The 25,431-nt window shown below is 40.7% G+C and overlaps 2 protein-coding genes and 1 long non-coding RNA gene across 4 annotated transcripts; 1 reads left to right on the top strand and 2 right to left on the bottom strand.

The window, feature by feature from the left end:
- Window positions 1-4,485: 4,485 nt before the first annotated feature.
- Window positions 4,486-7,529, bottom strand: LOC142934132 (beta-1,3-galactosyltransferase 1-like). Its single transcript, XM_076078552.1, has 2 exons — window positions 7,495-7,529; window positions 4,486-5,683 (listed from the first exon to the last, which is right to left on the bottom strand). Exons 1-2 carry the CDS (start codon window positions 7,527-7,529, stop codon window positions 4,486-4,488), a joined length of 1,233 nt encoding a protein of 410 aa, XP_075934667.1.
- A 3,340-nt stretch (window positions 7,530-10,869) lies between these two features.
- Window positions 10,870-12,402, bottom strand: LOC142934274 (uncharacterized). The gene is made up of 2 exons (XR_012947701.1): window positions 12,274-12,402; window positions 10,870-11,906 (listed from the first exon to the last, which is right to left on the bottom strand). It is a non-coding gene; the product is annotated as an uncharacterized LOC142934274 (long non-coding RNA).
- Window positions 12,403-15,160: 2,758 nt separating this feature from the next.
- kiaa0895l lies at window positions 15,161-25,023 on the top strand. Of its 2 annotated transcripts, XM_076078715.1 has the most exons (8): window positions 15,161-15,373; window positions 15,628-15,695; window positions 16,861-17,607; window positions 18,045-18,188; window positions 19,784-19,916; window positions 20,713-21,018; window positions 21,771-21,868; window positions 22,649-25,023. In XM_076078715.1, the coding sequence occupies exons 3-8, from the start codon at window positions 16,894-16,896 to the stop codon at window positions 22,808-22,810; spliced, it is 1,557 nt and encodes a 518-aa protein (XP_075934830.1). In that variant the 5' UTR covers window positions 15,161-15,373; window positions 15,628-15,695; window positions 16,861-16,893; the 3' UTR covers window positions 22,811-25,023. The 2 variants fall into 2 exon arrangements, with proteins under 2 accessions (XP_075934830.1, XP_075934828.1); XM_076078713.1 differs by lacking the exon at window positions 15,628-15,695 and having other exon boundaries at window positions 15,163-15,373.
- Window positions 25,024-25,431: the final 408 nt, after the last annotated feature.

Raw genomic sequence — 25,431 nt, forward strand, 5'->3', positions numbered from 1 at the left:
CTCAGAGTAAGAGTGCACAATTTGACACGAACCCATTACACATTGTTTATAATGTGACACCGGGATGGTTAAGGTTTGGTACTCAGATCTTATACTTTAGGTACTTTAGTAGTAGTAGGAAATACTGTGACTATAAAAGTCCTGCATTCAAAATATACTTAAGATACCAAAAGTAAAATTACTCATTATGCAGAGTTGCTCGTTTCAGTACAATATGTTTTATATTACTGGATTATAATTATTGATGCATCTATGTGTAGGCCTACATCACTTTACCTTAATGTTGCAGGTGGTAGGGCTTTTTTATTTTATTCTTGTGAATCCCCCCCGAGTATCACCAAAGTAATAATAATAATAATGCATTTATTTGTAACGCACTTTTCATTTAAAAAAATCTCAGAGTGCCACGTGTGTGCAATAATAAAGTGCAATAATAATAAATCATGATTTATTTGTTATTTTGTATTGAATCTGCAAAGTAATAAAGTCATCAACTAAAGGGGTAAAAGTACAATATGTACCCTAGAGATGAAGTGGAGTAGAAGTATAAGGTTAAAATTAACACATCATTGCATATAAACAATACAAAAAATACATTCTCTCAATTATTTATTTGTAATATATTTATTCCACACACATTAGCAACTAAACGTGCAAACCACTGCAGGGCCATCAAGTCAGTTTTGTCACATTATTCAGTTGCAGTGTGCATAATGTCCACTAGGTGTCTCTGCATGACAACAGGATGTCAAAAACAATATATGGGTTTAATAAAGTCTCTCTCTGTGAGACACTTCACAGCCTGTTACTCTCTGTTACATCGTCCCGTTTCACCTGAGTGGAGTTTATTACCTTTAATTAACTGATTTCTTTGTTCCATATTATGTTATACAACATAATTAGTGTGTCAGATGACAAAGGTTTCTGTCTTCATTTTAGCAATAAAGTGCTTTATCTTTATCTGTATCCATCTGACACGATTAAAGTTTAAACTGTTAGTGTCTAAAGACTTTAGACACAAAAAGAAATATAAAGTCATTAAACCACTGAACCTTATCATGAAGACACGATGGAAGCGACAACAGTGCTTTTACACTGAAAATACACACAAATAAAGGGTAACACTTTATATTTACGCCGCAAAACACATGTTTAAATATACATAACACACGGGTCGTGATTATTTAATCCATGAATTCAACCATTATTGATTAATGATAAAATAAATATATTGTATATATTTATTTATAAGCAGAACAGAACCAGTTCTCACAGAGATATAAAGTTGTTCTCTGGAAATGTATATTTGCATTTGCAAATGCGCTGTTATCTTACCACATGTGTGCTAATTTGCATACATTCCCAGGACAGAAATGGGAACATTGTATAAAGCCAGGTTTAAAATTCTTATTTCACTTTATTAACATTTTAGAGTCAAACGTTTTTACAGAGTGGAATTTCTTTATATCACCCCATGAATCAGAAAATACTGTCAACAGCCATACAAAATAAAATCTATTTTCTCCTTGTTGTATCTCCTTGCTTACGTAAACTAGTACCAACAACTTTAGAAAATGTAGTATAAATGAGTCTGTGAATGCTGTGTGAACAAACCTCTCTGTGTGAACCTTCAGCACACAGAGAGGAATGAAAGAGTGAAGTTTGGTGAATGTAAGAGCTGCTGAAGTGGAGATTTATCATCAGAGTCTGAGAACAAACTCATTTAGAGGAAACGTCCTTTAAAGAGACGTTTAGTTACATTACAGACATTTAGAGACTCTACAGGTGAACACATGAACTCACAGATATCACCATGAAACTTCACCACTTCATTACTCACATTAAGAGGATTATTATTTGTATTACAAGTTTCTTTAAATTATATGTTTAAATATGCAAATGTATCTAACAGTAACTTTTGGTGAATTTAGGAGAAATCTACAGACGTAAACAGACAACGTAGTGAAATAAACACATAAATGTATATTTTGGATGTTTTCTCTCCACTAGTCTGAAAGAAGACGTCCTTCTCTCCCGTCTGCAGCAGCTTAGGCCCACTAACCAATCAGATAACATCGGGACTAAATAGTTCCTCCCGTGCGGAGCGGTGATGCCCGTCTACTCTGAATGTTGTGACGTGTCTCAACACGTCTCATGTAGAAAAAAAACAGGAGCATGTTTTCTGGCTGGAACAAACACCAGCTTTGGGGATTTAAACAAACAAAAAAACCTGATAAATGAATCCCGCAGTGTCTCTTGTTGTGGTTAAAGTATTTGCATAAGGTTTAAATATATCCCCATCAGTGGTGGCAGCCCACACATAACATAGTTGAGGTTTTCCTCATAGCACACAGCTTCATTCACCTTGGTCACTTATTAACTCGCTGTCATGGTTCCTTCTTAATCTCTTGTTGTATACACATCCTCTAAAGCCTTTTTCTTTGAGACTTCCTCGTCCTTCATGCGTTCACCCTGCAGGTGAGGGCGGAGGCGGCGTCGCAGTAACGCAAGCTTCTCAACCCTTTTGTGGTCTGGCGTGACCCATTTGTATGGATCTTATTTCCCTGTCTTCATTCAAGAGGGTGTAATGTTCTCCCACAAAACCCTGTCATCCTATTGCAACAGCCCCTGCTATGCGCTTGGATTTGCTCTGCTTCTGCTCATAACTGCATGCTTGCACTCAGATGTATCTTTGCTTGTACAGATTTCCTGAGCTTCAGCTTCAGCCCTTCTCTTCACACATAAGCTGCTCATTCGTGCTCGTAAAAACGTCTGCCCTCAGATTTCTCCTTTGCTCTTGGATTATACCCAACCAATACAATACAATGCCAGGTGTTGACCGATGAAATGATACCTTGATTGAAACAACACACTCTTGAGAGAGGGGGGAAAAAGCTCCAAAGAATTTGTAGTTGCTACCAAAATGTTCCCAACTCCAGAAAATGATCAGACCTCAGGGTGGAGAAAGTAGCTTACTAGAAGTGCCACATGTTCACTCTTAAATCATAAGATTTGCCTTTGAGGAAAGCACGTATTTGTTTTAAATACTGTCTTTGTTAGCTGCACTCTGTTGTTTGGTGAGAGCTGCAGGTCTGCTGAGACCCTCAGCTCCTAAATCAAGACGGAAGACTTTTCTGTTTGCTGCTGCCTTGAACCAGATTCAAGGATATTAATCAATTTCTTGTTTTTAAATCTCCTTTTCTTTTGCCTTATGTTTTGATGCTTTTAATGGTTTTATGTGAAGCACTTTGAATTACCTTGTTGTTGAAATGTGCTATTCAAATAACTTTGCCTTGCCTTGGTGATTAATGAATAATACATTGCAATTGTTGGCTGGATTTGGTTTCGATATACTGAGCAACAGTCCCTTTGTAATCTGATATTTTGTATTTAGTCATAAAGTCAGTAATCTCCCTACAGCTTGATTGTATGCAGTCACAGGTGTGAGAGGACTACTCATTATGTTTCTTCATGTTTTCAGGGTGTAAAAAGCTCAGATGGATCTGTGTCTCCTTCAGTTGTCAGTCTGGTTGAACCGTTGTAGATTGTTTGTTCTCCATGTACAAAACTACATAACATCTATTTGTAAAGAGGACTTTCTACAGGCTAAAAGCATGGCTACCTGAAGCTATTTGACTTCACTATAGTTACCATGATCTAAACAGAAAACAGCAGGCCTGAGGTGAATTGGTGCAGTGCTTGAGACTTTGGGTAAGTTGTTTTCATTCATTTAAACTGTACTATTAACTTGGCTTTAGAGTGCTGCAGGTAGGAGACCTAAAACCCAGAAGTGAGTCATCTTTGCACCTCTGGTTTACTCGTCTCTCAGGGTGTTTGTGTTTTGTGTGTTTTTTTAATGTGACTTTGGTTAGATGGCTGAAATAAAGTCTGTCTTTAACAAAAGTGGAAGAAATTTAACGTTTAGTTCTCTGATATAAAATAGGTCAGTAAACGCCCCGCTGGTGAATTCAGAAGCGTCTACGTGTCTTAAAAAGAGTGTAAATGAGACGACTAGACGTCCTCACTAGAACACTAGTCCTCCTTTAGCTTAGTGGTGGAGACGTGAAGACATGTGACCGCGGTGGAGTTGCTTTATAGCCTAACGTTAGCCTTTTACTTCTGATGATTGTGTTCACGCTTCTAAAATCATATAAGTGGTGTTCATGTCTGGAGATTATCTTGATGAACAAAACTTGTCAGTATCATAAACGTTTGTTTGTCACAGAGACTTTATTTTCTGCAATGATCCAACACTCTAGTAGAAAACTCCTGTGCGATGCTAACTTCTGGGGGTTGGCCCACAAAAGTGCGCCATCCTTGCAGCTCTGTAATTGGTAGAGTGCAATTCATGGTTTGTGTTAAGCTAACGTTAGCACTCATTCTGTGGTGGCCTAGCTGATTTCAACTTTTCTATCGTAGTTTATATAACTATGAATCAATAATGAATATATTAAGTCCTTCTTTAGCCGTCGTTATTTTTGCAGATCAGCAGTACTGACCCGGCCTTTTGAAGTCTTTCCAAATGCTCACACGATCATCGTGTGGATGTGTAGTCGTGGCTATTAGCTGAGAGTAAGCACAGCGACTGTATGTCCTTGGAGACACATGAAAATAATTTCCGTTCGGGGGGTCAGTGGGAGGGATGCCCATGTGACTCATACACAACCCCAAATACACGTCTTCAATGTAAACAGCTTTAACATGTCTGGATGCCTCTATAAGCTTTTTAGGGAGGTCAAGAGATAAAACGTAGCCCAGGCCCAAAGCATAACGAGGGTAATTTGGCGAAGGGTAAATCTCCACAGGGAGGAACCACTTATTTGTCCGGTCCCTCAGGACAATGGCTCCGCTCGCCACAAGTCCCGTCATGTAGTTTGTCTTCGGAGCGTTCACCAACATGTCGATGAGCTTGGGCACGTTCAGAAACATGTCCGAATCGATCTTCATGGCGTACGAGGCTCCAGAGCAGTGCAAGTCCAGCCACTCCAGCATCACCATGGTCTTGATGGTGAGGTTCTTGTAGCAGTCCAGGAAGTCGCTTTGGATCAGGTCGTGGTGCTCCCGGCTCTCCTGCAGCAGCTGCTCCTGGATCTGCGGCGCCCCCTCTCCGCTGTGCAGCCCCAGCAGGAAGAACAGCGTCACCACTTTGCCCAGCGCCGCGCCCTCACCGCCCCAGGTGCTACGGATGACGTCGCGATGGGCCCTGTTGTTGGGCGCCACGGGAACCACCAGAACCAGGACAGACTTCTGCTGCTCACACGTCTTTGGCTCATTTATAATGAAGTGGTACTCAGAGGGGTATTCCACCAGGTAGGGGCCCGGAGATTTATAAGGCGTCGCCGTTGGCGGCTCAGCTCTGCTTGGAGTCGTCTGCTGAGTCGACACAGAAGCGTCAGTTTGACGAAGTGCAACAGGGATGATCTCTGTTACAAACCCAGTTGGTTCAGATCCAGGTGTGCCGGCGCTGGAACCGCTCGAGTTGGGAGAGACGACATTTTGTCTCTGGCTATTAGATGCAAACCACCACTTTGTTGAGTCCCAGTCGGGCACAACTTCCTTGATGCTTGTGTTGTAGACAAAGAAAGCCACTGTCAACACCAGGATGAGGAAGGTGTACTTCCAGCGTAAGGAACTACACCGTCTCTTGCTTTTCAGCAGTTTCCCAGCTTTCCCCGTTCCCTGGCTGAGAGCAGAGAGGAGACAGTGAGACAGGCAGCGGGGGAAAGTAGTACATTTACTCAAGTATACATATTTGATTGTACTTTTTGTGCCACCACATTTAAGGATTCAAGGATCATTTATTGTCATTATGCAACATAGGGATGCTAAATGAAATAAAGTTGTAGCCCATTTGTAACACACAAACACATGACAAAAAAAACAAAAACAGTGGTACATTCCTGTTGTGCATTTCTTTGAATTTGCATCATAATGAATGTAAACAGCAGAAACAAAAGTGTTCCTCAGGGCAGATAATATGGCCGACATCTTCACGTTAAAAATTCAACAGGAGGAAAACATTGTCCATCCAGATGTGGGCTCAACAGTCAGCAACCTCCCGCTGCTTTCATCCATCTTATTTTTCTGCGACTGGACATTAGACAGCCAGGAGCATGCTGGGTAGTGGAGTAGCCTCAGGTCCTAGCTGGGTTAGCTTAGCTTCCATCTCAGCTCTCCTCCCTCTCCTCTCTCTCCTCTCTCTCCTCCCTCTCCCCCCTCTCTTCTCTCTCCTCTCTGGGGCAGTATGGTGGCGTTTGGTCACCTCGGGCGGTGATGGTCTCAATGTCCGCTGCACATTATCCCCACGCTTCCTCTTCAGATGTTGTATTGCTACTTTTACTTCGATAAAAGATCTGAGTACTTCTTCTAACACTGCGGTATTGCTAGTTTTACTTTGATAAAAGATCTGAGTACTTCTTCCACTACTGCAGTATTGCTACTTTAACTCAAGTAAAAGATACAAGTATGTCTTCTGACACTGCAGTATTGCTAATTTTACTTCGATAAAAGATCTGAGTACTTCTTCTGACACTGCAGTATTGTTATTTTTACTGAAGTAAAAGATCTGAATACTTCGTTCACCAAATCAGTATTCCTACTTTTACTAAGTGTCTGAGTACTTCTCCCCACACTGCAGTATTACTACTTTTACTAAGTTAAAGAACAGAGTACTCCTTCCACCACTGCAGTATTAAGATAAGAAAGAACTTTATTAATCCTGAAGGAAATACTTGTGCCAGAGTTTCATTAAAGTTACAACAGAAGAATAACATAAAAAACATTACGATGAAAATATAAACAATAACATAAGTATTAGATTTATTTATTTATTTATTTTGCACAATTCAAACAATACAATTTAAAATAATCAAACATAACAGAGATAAATGAATATCACAGTGCAGGAAATTACAAAGATAAAATTAAATATGCATAAGACATTACATTACAACAAAACAAAAAGAAAAGCGTAAAAGAAATAATACTGACACCATTGCAAAAGACAACACAATAGCAACACGAGTGAGGTAAGTGAATAAAGTAAAAAATCAACTATAATAGAAAAAGTTAAATACACCAACAAAGATTAAATACAAGAGTAAAAGTTTAAAGTGTATAAGAAGTGATACTAAAACAAGTGCCGAATGGAAAGATAGTGTGTATATATGATATATTAGTAATTTTTCTTAAGCAAAAGGTCTGAATAATTACTTCCACCTCTGCAGTATTGCTACTTTTACTTAAGTAAACTGTCTGGGTACTGGGAGTAAATTAACAGTAGTACTTATATATTCTTTTACTGCGACGCAGGTTCCTATGAACTGTTTTACAGATGAAATGTTCCAGTTCTCAAACTGATTAAAGGTCTTGTTAATAAATTACATAAGGGATTTATAACCAATCACAGCGCCTTCCTTCCTCTTCTCTGCTTCCCCATTAGACGGAAAAAAGGTTAATGAATACAGCGGATAATAAAATTAAGTATTTACGTACCGTTGCCCTCCCGTAGCAAAGCCACTCTCCAGCATGTTGACTCCCCAGACGTTGATTGTCGTCCTTTTTTTATTTACTTATTTTAGAAATGGGGAGCAGGACAAAATGTGACACTGAAAAATCCACGACACGACAAACTGCAAAAACACATAAAAAATCATAGCTCCAAGCGGTTGATCCCAGATCAGGCCATCTCTGTAACAGACTGTGCTTCTTGCTGCTGTCAGCCAGCTCCAGGGCTGTTGAAGTAACCATGGCACTGTGGCACCGCGGTTCGTTTTACCTGTAACCACACCTTTGTTTGCTCCACCCCTCGTTTTTTCCTGTGTTGTTTTTCCCTCAAAGCTGACGTAAAGCCGGGAATGCTTTAAAGGCTTTAAGAAACGTCTCCCCTGAGCTAACACCTGGTTGTGTGTGTGTGGGTGTTGAAAGAGGAGGCTGGGGTGTGTGGTTGTACTGATTCAGCAGCAGGTTGTTTGTGAAGCTTTTTTTGTTATTATTTGGCAGCTAAATGACTGTAATGTAATGTAAAGTACTTCTCCTCAAGTACTGCATTTAAGTACAAATTAAAATACTTGTATTTTACTTGTGTCTCCATTTTGTGTAACTTCTCCTCCACTACATCTCAGAGGGAAATATTGTACTTTTTACTGTACTACATCTCAGAGGTAAATATTGTACTTTTTACTGTACTACATCTCAGAGGTAAATATTGTACTTTTTACTGTACTACTTCTCAGAGGTAATTATTGTACTTTTTACTGTACTACACTCAGAGGTAAATATTGTACTTTTTACTACATTACATACATTTCTACAGTTTTTCATCCCCTTCCTGTCCAGGTAAAACCATGTATCTCCAGATGTGTTGATGTTGAATGTTTGTGATGAACTGGATGAAGTGTTTCCTTTATGTGTTCCTACTTCTTTGTGTTGTTTGTTTGTTTGTTTGAGGGGTGTCACATGTTGCGTTTAAAAACGCCAGCCGTGCCGCTTTCATCCTTTTTATCCAAGGTACTTGAGAGGGTTTGCTCTGCTGTCAAGCCTGCCGTTACTGAGTAAGTAAGTTAGTACAATTTATTTATATGGCTCTTTTCACAGACAAAGTGCTTAACAGGAGCGGTATTTCAAAGAAGAAAACATAAATAACACAACGTGACCATACAAGGGCCAATAATTTACAATAAACAGTAAAATACACAATAAAAACATAGATTAAAAGCAGACCTGGAGCATGAATTTGACCCAAACGCCAGTCTAAACAGGTATGTCTTGAGATTTTTAAAAGAATTCACAGACTCAGCAAACGAAGGCAGAGCATTTCATAGCTTTGCTGCTACTGCCTCAAAAGCTCGGTCACCACGGGTTTTAAGACAGAAAATTTGACCAAGTTTGGCCTGAGAGCGCGAGAGTAAGCAACCAAAACATGCGCACTATGATGACGGGGAGGATGAAGTTGCAGTAAGTTAACAGTAGGCCTCACTGACTAAACTAAACAAAGTCAGATCAAAGACTAATGGATTTCCAGCACCGTAAATCCCTCCCAGCAGCTTTACTGCTCCAGTTTTTAAATCTTCCGTTTGACCTTTCAACTGAATGTTGTGACTGTTGGACAGAACAGAAAAGAAGTCCAAGGCACAGATCATAAAAGTCTGAATATTGCACTAAAATTATGAACGTCTCTATACATATTTACTCTTCACTGATATTTACGGAAGAAAGAAACGATATCATCCGACTGTTATTCGAGCCGTCGCGCCCTGAAAAATAGGTGATTGGGAGCGTTGGCGGTCGGCGTTGCTTTTTCTCTTGAGCTCGCCTTCAAAGGATCTACGTTGACAATAAGGGATTTCAGGGCGCCAAAAGAAAGGCGACATGTGAAACGGCCCCTAATCCGTAGAAACAAGGTTTTACAAACTTTAACATTTTCTTTATGAATGGTGGCCGTGTGCAGTGACTTCCTACACACGGGAGTGGTATGTTCTGCGGTATGTACCTATCCCTGGAGTAGTATGCTACTTGTTTAGGGGTAGGTACCTATCCCTGGAGTGGTATGTTGTTCAGGGGTAGGTACCTATCCCTGGAGTGGTATGCTACTTGTTCAGGGGTAGGTACCCCTCTTACACAAAGTCAGCCGGTTTCAATTATAATCAAAAGCATTTAATCCTACTGAAGCTAATACAATTACAAAGTGAAGCACATTAATTACAGTATCTATAGATACATATATTATCTGCGCAGAGAAGCATTTTACCCTCATCCCAGCCTGGAGGCACAGCTGCCCTCACGTTGAGACCAGAGGAAAAGAGGCTGAATTCTTTCCCAGCACTTCCCATTCACAGTTTGAAAACCCCTCCCATATTGTCTATCTTAGTTCCTTTTGGCTAACTCCAGCAGTCTCCTCCTGGCATCAGACTGCTGAAGACCCTCACACGGGTATGACCTGAAATTGCCTGTCTAGAAGTCTGTCTGTCCCTAAGCCTTACTCTTAAACATACTATATTAAAGATAAGGATTTGCAACTTTTGGCAAAAACTTCACACGTTTTACAAGCATAGATGGCAAACTCCAAGTACTTGCTATCATACCATTATCCACCTGTAAGAGGTGCTACTAATTCTACTAAGAAACATTTCTAACTATAAATTCTAAAACACTCCTATAATTATGACTAATTATGAATTCTTAAACACTTCTAATTATGATTTCTTAATTATGAATCATTAAACACTTCTATTATAATTTCTTAAAGCACACTTCTAAACCTATATTTCCTACAGTAGTGACTGGGATATTGCAATTGGGCCTGTCTAGCTTCCACTCTGCTGCTTCTGTCAGCACCTGCACCTGTTGACAGACCGGCTGCTGGCGCTTCATATGTGTGGACATGCCCGATGTTTTGCCGTTGTAGGGGAGAGCGGGGTAATGTGAGACACTTTTTACATTTGCTCCCCTCTAGGCGAGCTAAAATGATATACCAGTAAAATTTACACATTTCCCATTAATTCAGGATGTTTCCTAGCAATGGAAACGGTCAGAATGTCTTCAGGACAAAGGGCAGTGAAAATATGATTGTTTTTAAAAAAGTGGTCTTGTGTCTCACTTTACCCCAGCTTAGGGGTAAAGTGAGACAGACTAGAGAAATCAAGGGGGTAAAGTGAACCAGCTGGGGGTAAACTGATCCACTTACTTTTTCCACTTTAAAACTACCATAACAACACATGTTGTAACAGTTAGAATCCTGACAGCTAGATTGACAACCACACATTCCAAAACTAATATCGGACTAGTAACAGAATCATGGGGATTGGTCAATTAAGCACATTTTTTTTAAACACTTGAAAGTAACTCCGAACAAAATCATATACAACATAATATAATTCAAAATGTTTTAATTAACATTCAAATGACAGATAGAACCAGTTAGATTAGAACACAGTCATGGGACCATAATCAGAACCAGCTAGAACAGCCTGGGACTCAGAACACAGGACTAGACCCACCTGGATTAGAACATCAGCCTCATACTCTATAACAAGACCTACTCTACATTCCAGCCCTGAAGGTTACAGGGAAAGGTGAAGAGTTGCTCTCTCCGTGTGGTTCCTCCAGGCCTATTAGGTTGAGGCAGCTTCTTCACCACATCACCTTTAGGAACATGTGCCACATCATTTTCTTTGATAGCAAACGTGGGTCTCTCCCACTCTTTCTTGTTTCCCTGGATTCTTCTGAGGTTCTCCATAAAACATTTGCAACTAAAGAATTAATTCTGTCACCTGTCCATCACTACAGCCAGATTTTCAAATAACTCCCCCACTGTAGTTTTATTGAAGGCTGTAGCACTTCCCAGGGATGTTGCCTCCGGAGTTCGGACAGAGAGATGGCGACGTGCTAGGAAGCTGCCAAACCACTCTTCTCCTAAAGAGTAGAGAATTCATTATTATAAGATTTAGCTTTGTGGCAAGATCAGTTGGCCTAAGTTAACCTACAGAATCATGTGATCTCTTGCACACCCTAGCCTACCTGCACATTGTTTCTCTGTCAAATTGGCAGGGACAGGGATATAGTATTTCTCTGCGTATTCAAATGCCAGTTAACGGCACTTAACTGGAGCAAGGCCATGGAACTGGTCAGCTAGTTGTTTCAAGTGTTTGGCAAGCTCCTCCTCCATCTCATCTGTGAATATTCTCTTTGCCTCAGCTACTGCACCCCAGGCTACTGATTTTACTTCCCCTTTCTCTTTTTTCTTTATGAATCTTTTGAGGGTTGTCTTGTCAATATTTCTATCCCTTCCAGCTTTTCTTAAGGACTTCTTTCCTTGCATGACCTCAGCGGCTGCACTCTCCATCTCTGCGAGGGGTGTTTGGCCCCAGGTTGTCTTCCTGGTGTAGTTTCTTGGCATGATGGCTTTTCTACAATGTTTGACATTAAAAATAAAACATATGTAATGTAATATTACACTAAAATATGTTTAAGACTAAACTTAACTTGTGCTTCATGGTGGGGTAAAGTGAGACAGTGTCTCACTTTACCCCACATCATTTGTCTCACTTTACCCCACAGCTACTATTTTAGAAAAAACAACATCTCTTAGCAATTCAGGCTAATCTTCAGCTAGCATCAATCACATGGTTTTATATGTTGGAAGTTCATCAACATGTATGATATAAGTTTTTCTACCTGAATCAATTTGCTTTGACACAACAGTTGATTAAGTTCACAGCAAGAAAATTTACTTTTACATGCAAAAAACACATTTTTGTGAAAAAACATACTTACCACAGCACCAGCACCAACTTCTCCTTCATGGCAAGGGGGGAATGGGAGGGGCTTGAAAACATAATGGTCACATGACCACAAATGTGTTCCTTTGCCTAGATACAGGGGGTGTCTCACATTACCCGGTGTCTCACATTACCCCGCTCTCCCCTACGTCTTTCTCTTACTACATTACAACTACATACCGTAACGGTTTTGTCCACCACCCTCATCCCGTCATAAGTTACAGGGAAGACAAAATGCTCCCAACCTTGCTACTTAAATGACGCCGGGGGCTTCTGAAGTTCCTCCGCTCGCCAGGACTTTCACCGTTAAATGCTTCTAACCTGCTCTGTTCACGTGAACACACTACTGCTTTATATATGTTCACAGCAACTTTGCATTGATATTTGGGGACTTGTTCCTTGAAAAGGAACAGCAGCAGTAAAACTTTATTACACACTATGATGATTCAATTTTTTTTTTTAAATACTCAATTGATTCGCGGTTCACAAGTGTGCCGAACCCTGAGGGGTGATCCGAACCGTGAGGGGTGATCCGAACCGTGAGGGGTGATCCGAACCGATCACAGATTGATGCCTTCAGGAAGCCGTTGGAAAAGTACTGGCATACCACTCTTGGGATAGGTATACCACTGAACAACATACCACTCTAGAGATAGGTACCAAAAAAAAAAAGAAGTAATACAAATAAATTGGATATCATGATAATTTAAATAAGCAAATCTGAAAACTTTTCACAGACCAAACATTGAGTATGACTTGATCCATGAGTGAAAACAACATTACAGAAATGAAGTCCAGCAGGTTTGTCGACCGTAGCTAACAGAGCGTTTGTGTGACTGGATCATCCATACCCTGTTTAGATTGGAATCTAGTCTCTATAGCAGGAACTAGTTCAGCACAGGTATGAAACCATCTTGAAGAGCGAAAACAATAGCTTCAGTTACAGAAGTGGTATTTCTTGAGTCATTTTTTCCATATGAGTTGTTGGTGGCTGTTTGTTCCTCTTGTCCATAGTGGTTTTAAAGTAATATGTCACAGCCTGGCTCAGACACTGCAACAAACCAGGGAGACAAACGAGCTGGCTGCTAAGAAAAGCATTTTTATTTTCACACAAACATAAATTTAACAATACAAATGGTAGGTATCAGTTGTCAGTCCTGATGTGCATGTATGTGTGTGTGTATGTGTGTGTGTGTGTGTGTGTGCATGGCAGTGAATAGCAATAACAGAAATATGAACCCTAAAGAACAGTTTCATGCCGATGGCAGAAAGGATCTCCTCTCCCAGAGAGAGAGACGGCCAAATGAAAAAGGCCTTTAAGGGGGAGAGGCACACCGGCACAGGTGAGGCTCATCCAGCCGATGACCGTCCAATCAGCACCTGCAACAGACAACCAAACGACACGGGGACACCTGGTGTATGGGAGGAGGAGCATCGTCACAAATGGGAGACCGAGGTTAATATTTGCTTCTGCAATCTGAATAAAAACAAATCAGGTGTTCCACTGTTTTTAGTTTAGTTTTAGTTCCATTGTGTGGTGGGTTATCTTGCTGAGCAAAAAGTGGGAAAGTTGCACTAAAAAGACAGTAACATAGGTGACGTCCTCTTAACGTGTGTAATTCACACCTGTGCCCCATATACAAATTACCTGCCACACTAACCCACACTGCCATCCGTGGTCAGCTTGAGGTAGGCTCCCAGTATAAACACACATCATACACAGACATAACTGATGGCTCCGACAACATCTTTTGTCCCTGAAGACTTGCAGTGAAATCACTTCCAGATTTGTTAAAGGCCTGTATGTACGACAGGAACAATCACAGACACCAATAATCAGCATGGCTATATGTGAGCACTGTTTTAAAGTAGACTTGACAATGTAAATCTATTCTGTAAAGAAGTGCATTCATTTTTGTCTGATGTTAATGGCCGACATCCACTAGAAAATATGGAGTCAAAGGCTTAAACAAAAAAACAAAACCACAACCCCCAAAAAAGCTGAGTGGTTGAAAATAGACTGTTCAGACCAGACAGCTGGGTTGGCTTAGCTTCCATCTCGCAGCAGCAGGACAGAGAACAAGACTCTGGTGGGACGAGAGGAGGTGGACTCTGTGTTTACGTCATGATGCTTGGTGCTCAAACACACTCAAAGTGGTTTTCCTCGTGTTGAATTTTTAATGTGAAGATGTCGGCCATATTATCTGTCCAGAGAATTACTTTTGTTGCTGCTTTTTACATTCCTTACGATGCAAATTCAAAGAAATGCACAACAGGAATATACTACTGTTTTTGTTTCGTTTGTCATGTGTTTGTCTTGTGTTACAAATGGGCCACAACTGAATTTAGTTATGCGTCCTTGTGTTGCATAATGACAATGAATGACCCTTGAATCCTTGATGAACACAAAAAACAACAACAAATAAAAACAAAAAGGTAGCAAAATTCATGGGAGCTTCTGTCATGTAGCCTACATGCGCTGCCGTTGCCATCTTTCATGTTGTATTGTAAATTTTTATTTTTTTATCTTTATACCATTCCACTGAGTTTATTGTCATGCACCAACCACAGAGTAAAACTCTCTTGTATGTGCTGCAAACATACCTGAAAAACAAACCATTTCTGATTCTGATGTGAATACCTCTTAGTTTTGAATTTGAATATTCAGTATATTTATTACTATTAAATGAATAAATTAGTTTTGCTTGTATTTATAAAACTTCTGGAAATATATATATATATATATATATAAAATATATATATACACATCTATATATAAATATCGATAGATATAGACAATGTGCATAAAAGGGCATCACGGGCTCCCATCCTTTTTTTTTTTTCTTCCGGGTTGTACGTAATGACGCAAGGGGAGCGTCATGTGCCGGGCGTGCCGCGTCATAACTTCCAACACAACAGCCGCTTCCTGGCCGGCCCAGGCAGGCGCCTCAGGCCCCCGGACAGTGAACCGTTACCCGCACATCACCACCATCGTTCACCGTTAAAAAACAACAACACACACACCGCTGTGTGGAGCCGCAGCCGGTATGAGCGAATGAAAACGGCCGAAATCGAGGAGAAGTCCCGGGACTCTGGTGAGTTAAAGGGCTCCTCACTGGGATTGTCTGCAGAATAAATCACTGTGTCTCCACAGACGATTCAAATTCAAACTGTGGAGGTTTTCTTTCTTTCTTTCTTTAGAGTACAACAAGTTAATATTAGCTTGGTGATACTTTGTTTTGCTGTCTGTTATTCTGTGTCGCCTCCATGAACACTGACACGTCCACTGACATCTTGCTGACCTGCTGTCTTTCATTCTCTCAACTGTAATCTAATTATAATCTAGCAGCAGTGACTGACATCACCTCCATGTTTAACCAGCAACAAAGAGCAGAACCGGTGGTGGATCTTGACTAAGTACATTTACACAAGTGTTGTACTTAAAAGTGGTCATCTTTAGGATGTCAGTGCTGCTTGGTTCTGTCTGAGTGGAAACAAAGGAATTGTGCTTTAGTGTTCAGCAAGTTCTTCTTCTGGGAATGTTACTAAAGACACCCCGTTTGTAAAACTGCTAATTTGTAAATATTGCAATACTTTCATCAATCCCCGTTGTGTAACTTCCTAGTGACTTGACATGCATGTATTTATTGGAAAATCTGTGTGCAAAAATGCAATCGTCAGACGTAAAAAGATTGAGGTATTTGTACTCTGCTTGAGTATTTCCATTCATTCGACATACTTCTCTACATCTCAGAGGTACATATAGTACTTTTTACTCCTCTACATCTCAGAGGTACATATAGTACTTTTTACTGTACTACATCTCAGAGGTAAATAATGTACTTTTTACTGTACTACATCTCAGAGGTAAATAATGTACTTTTTACTGTACTACATCTCAGAGGTAAATATTGTACTTTTTACTGTACTACATCTCAGAGGTAAATATTGTACTTTTTATTGTACTACATCTCAGAGGTAAATAATGTACTTTTTACTGTACTACATCTCAGAGGTAAATATTGTACTTTTTACTGTACTACATCTCAGAGGTAAATAATGTACTTTTTACTCCAGCGACACTAAAAACATATGATGATCTTATAGAATATGATGCATTGATGTACATTGAAGTAGCCAGCAGGATATAAAGGAGTTAAAATGCAACACACACATTAATGCAGCAGTAATAATAATCCAGAAGCATCAGATATAATAGTAAAACATTTTACTGCACAATCAATACTTCTACTTACTTTGCTTTAAGATTTGAGTGCAGTTTTTACTTGCAGTGGAGTACTTTCCACAGCGTCTTATTAGTACTTTACTTAACTAAAGGATCTAAATACTTCTTCCACCACTGAGTAAAACTATGAAAGAATTATCTGCTTGAAATAAGATCCCGAGAGGAGAAATGTGTTTGTTGCAGCAGCACAAGGAGAGAAGCTTCTTAGCTGCACCAACGTGAGCTATAAGATCATTTTACATCTGTCGTTACGGGGCAGGAAACAGAATAACGTCTCTGTTCAGAAAGCGAACACATATTCAACAATAACCGTACCCATGAATCTGTCTGCCACAGAGAACTCGAGGCTGAGGCGTAGCGACCGTGGTGATGGTGTTGGACTCAGGTGAAGTCTTCATGGATCAGGTCGAGGTTGAAAGTGTTGGGAGCAGCAGGGACCCGTTGGAGCCAGTTGTGCGAGCGCCCAGAACCGCCGCCACGTCCAGACCGCCGGCCAAACAGAGTAATGTTGCAAAGAAGGAGAAGGTGTCCCACAATGGACTTCCGGCCCAGACGAACAGCAGCCAGGTAGCACAGAGGAGGCCCTCATCATCATCGGGGGCCACGCCAAGACCGCCGCTCCGCCGGCCCCTCAGCCTGGAGATAACGCCCCAGCGCCTGCGATGGTCTCAGGAGCAGATGGCGGACAGGCGGGTCGTGCAGCCGCCCTGGCGAGGCGGCACGGCCGCCCCGTCGCCTCCAGCTCGCAGCCTGACCAGCCCCAGCCTGGGTGCGGGCGGCTGGATGCGCCGCAGCGAGAGCACCTGCTCGGTCAACTACTCCCCGGGGCTCCGGGTCGGCAGGGGCCAAATGAGACCCGCCACGTCCCTGCCGCACATAGCGAAGAGGGAGGTCGGCAGGAAGCCGGCCGTGCCTTCCAGGCCCTGTCTGCTCGTCGCTCTCAGGCCTCTGAACCTGGAGCAGGAGAAGCAGACTTTCTTCCAGTCCGACTACAAGTACGAGCCTCAGTTTGAGTACGCACAGCCGGAGCCCAGGAGTGTGTTGGAGAAGTACCAAGAGGGTTCAGGCCTCTTCCTCGAACAGGTACAGTACCAAACCTCCACGGATCACGACACTGTTTCTATAGAGTGAAGCTGATGCTTCGTGTCTTAAAGCTGCATTCTCTCTAGTGTCCACCAGGGGGCGACTCCTCTGGTTGTATAGAAGTCTATGAGAAAATGACTCTACTTCTCTCTTGATTTATTACCTCAGTAAACATTGTAAACATGAGTTTATGGTCTCAATCTCTAGTTTCAAGTCTTCTTCAATACAGCATGATGTTCATTTAGAAAATTGATTAATTTAGTATGCTTTAGGGCGGGGCTACCCTGTGATTGACAGGTCGCTACTGCTACTAGGGCCGTGTTCGGCGTACCTTCACTCAGCAGAACCGGTGGTTACCGCCTGGTCACTCCTCCTCCTTCTATACAGTCTGTGGAGTTCAAACAATGCTGATGATGACTTTTCTGTTATAACTGCAGGCGGTGGGAATCATGGAGTGCGTCCTGAAGAAGTTCGGCTCCTATGAGAACTTCGAGGAGGTGACGGGCGGCAGCATACTCCCTAAATGTCAAGTGTGGGCCGCTGTGCGCAAATATTTGCAGAAAGAAGGCTGCGTGGGAGAGGTGAGTGTGACTCTCACAACCACAGGTGTAACTGACGACGTTAAACAATGGCAGCTTCAAGTGTCCCAGAGAGTCATGGCATTGAGCCAGTATACAAAGCCAGGATCGAGGAACTGAAGCAGCTATTTAGCAGTAATAAGGATGTTTGTCATCGTAAAAACATACAACGAAATTAAGTTGGTGACTCATCAGTTAGTACAGCAGCAACAGTAATTGAGCCATCAATCATTGTTTTATCCACACCTGCTATTTTCCTGTTGTGTGACATGGCACAATGTGTCATGGCCTCTCTGTAATGGTTCCGGTTCAACGATGAAGTAACAACACGCCGTCGTTAGCAGCTCGGCTTTTATTTATTTCAGCTTTTTCCACCTCAGGTCTGAGTCACATGTTCAAAGATAGCGACATAGAGGAAATACACCGCGGGGAGCAAAGCTCAGGCTGGTTTATATTTTATTTTGAACACACAATTAGAAGTTTACAGGTGGATTACCACATGTTTTATGTTTATTTACATGCGTAACAATACAGAGAAGCAGTTGTAAAATATAAAAGATCTATAGTAAGAATCACACAAGTGAAAGAATTTGAATTTAAGACTTAAAACACTGCACAATGATTCAGATTTGTATATAGTCCCACTGCCCTATAAGTCAACACATGATCAGGGTCTTTATAAGTTTTTATGACGGTGATCCAGAGGAGGACCCCCCCCCCCCCCTGGGCTGTGTAAAGAAATCTTTGAGAATTAATTAATTGATGTGTTTATTGTGTTCACTGTTTACATTCCACCCTCTCCGCCCTTCACCCCGCGGGCGTCTGCTGAAGCCACCAAGTGACCTCACTGCAGCGCAGTTTGTTCCATGTTGCACGACTTGAAAATACACGGCGGCTCCTACACAACAAATACAGCGAAGTACACAAGGAGCCGAAACTATTTGTCTATGGCGTGCTGCTGGAGTGAGTCCTAAAGACACTGCTCAGTGCTTAAAACAACAATTTGACACAAAATATTAATTTTAAAATGATTTATTAGATTTTTTTAAATGATGTGCTATAAAGAAATAACTGATTGTAGAATGCCGAAATTGACCAATCACAACTGAGTATTCAACAAAGCTGTGAAATGATTCCTGATAACACCTGAGTGCTGCAGGAATGAGTCCTAAAACCAGGAAATGAGACGGCATTTTTGCACTTCCTGTTTCCACGTCTCATCCCATTTTAACATTTTAGTTCTCTGATATAAAATACGTCAGTTTAAAACCCCTCTGGTGAATTTAGAAGCTTTTAGGTGTCTTTAAAAAAGGCGGTTGTTAACAAGTGATTAAATGAGACGACTGAACGTTATCACGCTGACTTCACAGCCTCGTTGTGTAAACTCTCACTCATGTGACCGTGGTGGAGCTCCTTTACAGTCCAGTAAACTTGACACTGATCTTGTCGAGTGCCACAACAACAGTCTCATTTACAACATCTGGCAGCACTTATTATCTTAAAGTAGAAACTGTTTGCATTTGATTGTGGCTGAACAAGCTGAGCAACAAGCAGGACAAGAGGACGGAGGTCAGTGGTGACAGTGTTCATGTCTGCAGGTGGTGGTGCGTCTGTCCGACGAGCTGCTGTCTCAGGCGGTGATGGTGGTGGAGAGCTGTCGGCCCACGCTGACCATCAACCTGGCCGGAGCTCGACAGCACTGGCTGGAGGGGATGCTGCGACATGAGATCGGTACGCTGCAGCTAAGCCCACCGATTAACATTAAAGTCATTAAAGTGTCAGATGTTCTAAGTCGTCATCCGACACAACAACACATCAGTAGCTGAATTGGCAGAAGAGTTGAGCTTCATCAGCGTTTTATCAGATCTGAATCCATTTGGGTTTTTCAGATTTTTAAACTAAAGTTTAAAACAGGTTGCGCCTCACATAGAAATCAGTTGCTATGACTAAATATGTGCACATAAATGTGTAGCCAACGGAACAAACCAGGCGGCAACCTCCAGGTCTGGAGAGTGAAGCCAATGCTTAAACCTGCATTCTCTCTATTGTCCACCAGGGGGCAACTCCTCTGGTTGTATAGAAGTCTATGAGAAAATGACTCTACTTCTCTCTTGATTTATTACCTCAGTAAACATTGTAAACATGAGTTCATGGTCTCAATCTCTAGTTTCAAGTCTTCTTCAATACAGCATGATGTTCATTTAGTACATTATGGTCCATTTAGAGTCAAACAGACCATAAAGCAGGGGATGCTTTAATGACGCTCCGTGGTTGCCACAACATCATTTTTTGGTCACCTAAAAATGTCTCATTTTGAGAGTTTTAAACAGGTTGTGCCTCACGTTGCTCTGACTAAATATGTACAAACCATGCAGCTGGTCAGTAGAGACAATGCAAGTTTAAAGACACTTCCGCATTGTTTTCACTCTGCAGAAGCGGAGGTTGCTTCCTGAAACATGCATATAAAATAATGATCAAATAAAAATAAAAAAAGTCAAATAAAATCTTCTAACAATCGTCTCCTCAGGTACACATTACCTTCGAGGGGTGAACAACAACCTGCAGCCGTGGTCCACCGCCGAGGGCAGGAAGCAGTTCGGTCTCAAACCGGCCAATCCCACGGAGGAGGGCCTGGCCAGCCTGCACAGTGTGTTGCTACGGAAGCAGCCCTACCTGTGGCGCGCCGCCCTGCTGTACTACACGGTGTACCACGCCACCAGCATGAGCTTCAGCCGGCTCTTCGGCCACATCGCTCGCTTCGTCCAGGACCCGGACGTCCGCTGGGAGTACTGCCTGAGAGCCAAGAGGGGACAGACGGACACCTCGCAGCAAGGTGAACACACACACACACACACACACACACACACACACACACACACACACGTGGGAATATATGAATGCCATCTACCTACTCAGCGGCTATTTAATTAGGTGCAGCGTGTTCCAGCTGCACCTAATTAAATCCTTTTAACTTTTCAGCCATAACAAAGACTTTCATGATGCCTTCATCAAAATAACAAATAACACTTTATTATTGTTGTTTGGCGTCGTTCCAAGTTAATGGTCATCTGATGAATAGAAAGTCCTGAATCAGTCCTGACTAATATATTTTAACAGGCGGTAACCTCCGGTTCTGCCGATTGAATCTGATGCAGTGTCTTAAAGCTGCATTCTCTCTAGTGTCCACCAGGGGGCGACTCCTCTGGTTGTATAGAAGTCTATGAGAAAATGACTCTACTTCTCTCTTGATTTATTACCTCAGTAAACATTGTAAACATGAGTTTATGGTCTCAATCTCTAGTTTCAAGTATTCTTCAATTCAGCATGATGTTCATTTAGTACATTATGGTCCATTTAAAGTCAAACAGACCATAAAGCAGGGTATGCTTTAGGGCGGGGCTACACAGTGATTGACAGGTCTCTACCAGAGACGTATATTTAACAGCTCTGCAGAACATTTTTGAGAGATTTCGCTGAGTAAAGCAAACTGAAAGTGTACATGTCTGCTCCATCAGTGATACACAGTTATACTTGAGAATATTTTAATTTTTTACACTTCCTGCATGTTGTGTGTTTCTGTCTCAGGGTGCTTCAGTAAAGACCAGGTTTATCTGGACGGGATCCTCCGAATCCTCCGATACCGAAGGACCATCGACTTCAAGATGTTGACTGCTTTAGGCAAGGTCAGTGTCGGTACCTTTAAATAATAAGAGCCTTTACTACCAATACAATAATAAACAAAACTACTGTATGTTTATTATTATTTAATATACAAAACCATGAAATAATAATCGTAATAATTGTACTGATAAAGCAAAGTACAAAGTGTTTTACAGTAAAAACAACAATAAAAGTAAAGAAAATTCAAAACATAAAAGATAACAAGGTAAAATAATTTAATTTCTGGGAATAATCAATCATAGAGAGACTGATAGAGATATAAAGATAGAGAAATATAACAAAATAAGAAGTCCAACCTTAACATGCAGATGAGACATTTTTACAACGAAGTAGATATTGTGCAGTGTCTGCCCTCTGCAGGGCTTTCTACGTAAAGCGTCTCATAAGAAGTGATGTAAAATATGTTAATTAAACATTTTAGGAGGGAAATATTTTAATTTATGTTAATATTTTAAATGTATTTCAATTATAGGAGAGAAAAGGTTTATGTGATGTATTAAAGTAGATGATTAAACTGTGATTGACATCCAAGGTTTGATGTCTTGAATAATACTAAACACATTCTAGACATCTTTGTTTTATTGTAATACAGCATATTTAGAAAGTCGTCCCTACAAATACTCACTTCTGCATAGATTTCACATCTTTCTTGGTGCTATCTTGAGTAAATGACTGTTTTGATTAAAATGAGCTAGAGTACTATTTCATTTTAAAATGTGGAAATGAATGAATGTCCAATAGGTGATTCCCTCCACTGATAAACTCGTCTTCACTCTCTTCAGGTGTCTTTCGAAGACGTGGAGATGTTGCGTCCTCTGGCGGTCCTCCCACGGACCAGAATCCCGCACTTCATGCGAGACCAGGAACGTTACCTGCAACACCTGCATCACATCGTCGCCGTCAACGACCTGGACGATGCAGCGCTGCAACACCTGCTGCCCTAAAATCCCCCCATCCCATCCCTGCACCACCTGAATCCAAGAAGAATAAGATGGAGGTACACAGACTGTTCAGGTGGTGCATTTAATATCATTTAAAAACATCTAGTATTATCAATGCTTTATTTCTTTTTTGTAAAACTTGAATATGAACAAAAAGGGACATACACACTAACACCTCTATCTACATTTTCACTTTTGTCCAATGCATGTCTCCTCCTCGCCTTTGCTACTATGAAGTTACCTCAATACTGCAACTCTACGATGTAACCGACATTATATATGTAGACTTGTACATAATCACAGCATCCAGCTCCTGTACAGGACACTGCTAACAAGTCGCGTACGGATTTAAACATGCTTTATTTATGCAATTATTGAAGTTTTGTTTTTACTTTGAGAGAACAAACTGAATGTCTCTGGTATTAGCTTTATACATTTTTTTTATTTTAGACGACATTGTTTTTATGTCTTAGATTGTTTGCATTTTTAAGAAAAAGAACACCAAGGACACGCATTTCAAAAGCCCCAGGGAAGTTGTAACTGAGACCATGAATCTTTAAGAAATCAAGTGCCAGTGGACTCAGTCAAGTATTCAAACGTTCCCTAGGGTGTCTTTTTAAAGTATCAGTGTTATTAAAAGACGATAATCCGCTGAGTTGTTACTGTCTTAACAGTGTCCTTGGTGGTCTTTTCACATCAGTATGCTACTGTGATGTGACCCCCGTCCCCGAGCTCCCCCCCCTCCGCTGCAGAAGCCAAACTTTATCGTGCTACGGTAAAGGACGTTTTTTTCTTGCAGAAATTCAGATGAGACGATTGATAATCTCATGTCCGTCCGTTCAATATGTCGCTGAAGCATTGAGATCCGGAAGTTAGAATCGGCTCGTCTGGCTCCATCCAAAAAAATGACGATTGACAGTTTGCTAAAACCCTCCCTCAAGCAGCGATTTTCCAGTCGTAGCTTAGAAACTAACTGCGCAGCACACGTTAAAGCTACATGTTTATGCATTGGGTTCTAAAAAGATAAATGCTAAAATGATAAAAGATTTATGCTAACAGAGTTTATGCTCAAAAGTGTCTCAAGATAACTTCTGTTATGATTTGACTCTATGTAAAGGTAAATTGAATTTACACTTAAAAAACCGCACCCAAATGTTGCCCAAAATAGCCCAAAATTAACTAGCCCTCATCGATAAAAGCGAAAACACGTTTGAAAATGCGAACAAGACCCCGTGTTCCCCTTTTACATGATTCTCCTCTTTAAAAAAAACAGCCGGAGACAGCATTTTTAACCAATTCATGGAGCTAGCGTTAGCTTAATTAGCTAGCTAGTCACAGCCTGGTACTTTCTGCTAACGTGAGTTTTCTTTTCGGTTAGCAACATCGACAGTCGCTGGCTAACATCTAAAAAGCAAATAACATCAATTATAATTTTTTTAACTGTGTGAGAATGTAACGCTAACGTATAGCACAGGGGGGTTACGAGCCATTAAATAATTCCACTGCATTCTCAGTCTTAATGCTAAGCTAACAAGCTGCAGCTTCATATTTACAGAGGGTGGTATCAAAATCTTCTCATCTAACTCTCTGCAACAAAGCAAATGTGTATTTCCCAAAATGTCGAGCTATTCCTTTAACATGTAGATAAACTGCCAAAGTGGCATTTTTTTATTTTTTTTTTTTACATTCTGGGTGGTTTTTCACCCAGACGAGAGTCCTTGGCTGAGGGGGAAGCGGGGGATGTTGTGGGCGTGCCTTCGATGGGCGTAGAGCTCATCTGCTGTAGCTAGCCGTGTGTGTGTAGGCTGCTTTTTACTGTGTTTTGACACTTAAAACTTCAGATGTCAAGTCGGGGGCATTCATTTTGGGCTAAGCCGTCTGCAAGCAGAATTAAAATCAGGATTTGGGCTAAACAGCAGCACTAGTTCCGGTTTTTAACTTGACCAAAATGTGAATTCTACTTCTGTGATTATAAAAGAGTTGAATTTGACGATTAACACGTAATTGAAATTGATTCTGTGTTTACAATTGAAGCCATTTAGAAAGCAGATGTGCATTTTTTTTTAAATTTTGAGCAGGTGGTCCTCATCAAACCTTCGGCCTGGAGTCGCCTCAACGAATGCACCGATTTGTAACGCACGAATGTTGCACAAGTGTTTTATGTTCTGGAGAAGACCTTGAAGTTCCAGTTTATTTATTAAAAAGTACACACACTTGATGAGCTCTCTGGTCTCTTTTTAATGAAGCCGTTATAACGTTAGCGTATGCTTTAGCTTGGTGGCTGACTTAAGCAACTTGTCATAGTTCTGACTTTTATAAATGAAATGCTCGTTGAAGCTAAATTCAGGAAGTAGTCAGATTCAAATTTTAAAAAACTCGTTACTGGTAATTTTAATTCTGCTTTGAAAATGTTAAAGTATAAAAAAATATATATATATTAAATATTGTATTGTCTTTTGTACGTAAATATGACATATATATATAAAATATTTATTTAATGTGTATATATATATTTAATATATATATATATATTAAATATATATTATATATACACAATATATATATATATATTAAATATATATTATATATACACATTAAATAAATATTTATATATATAATATTAA

This window comes from Anarhichas minor, unplaced genomic scaffold, assembly GCF_050575085.1.
Source record: "Anarhichas minor isolate MPS153535 unplaced genomic scaffold, ASM5057508v1 ptg000067l, whole genome shotgun sequence".
Lineage (NCBI taxonomy): Eukaryota > Metazoa > Chordata > Actinopteri > Perciformes > Anarhichadidae > Anarhichas > Anarhichas minor.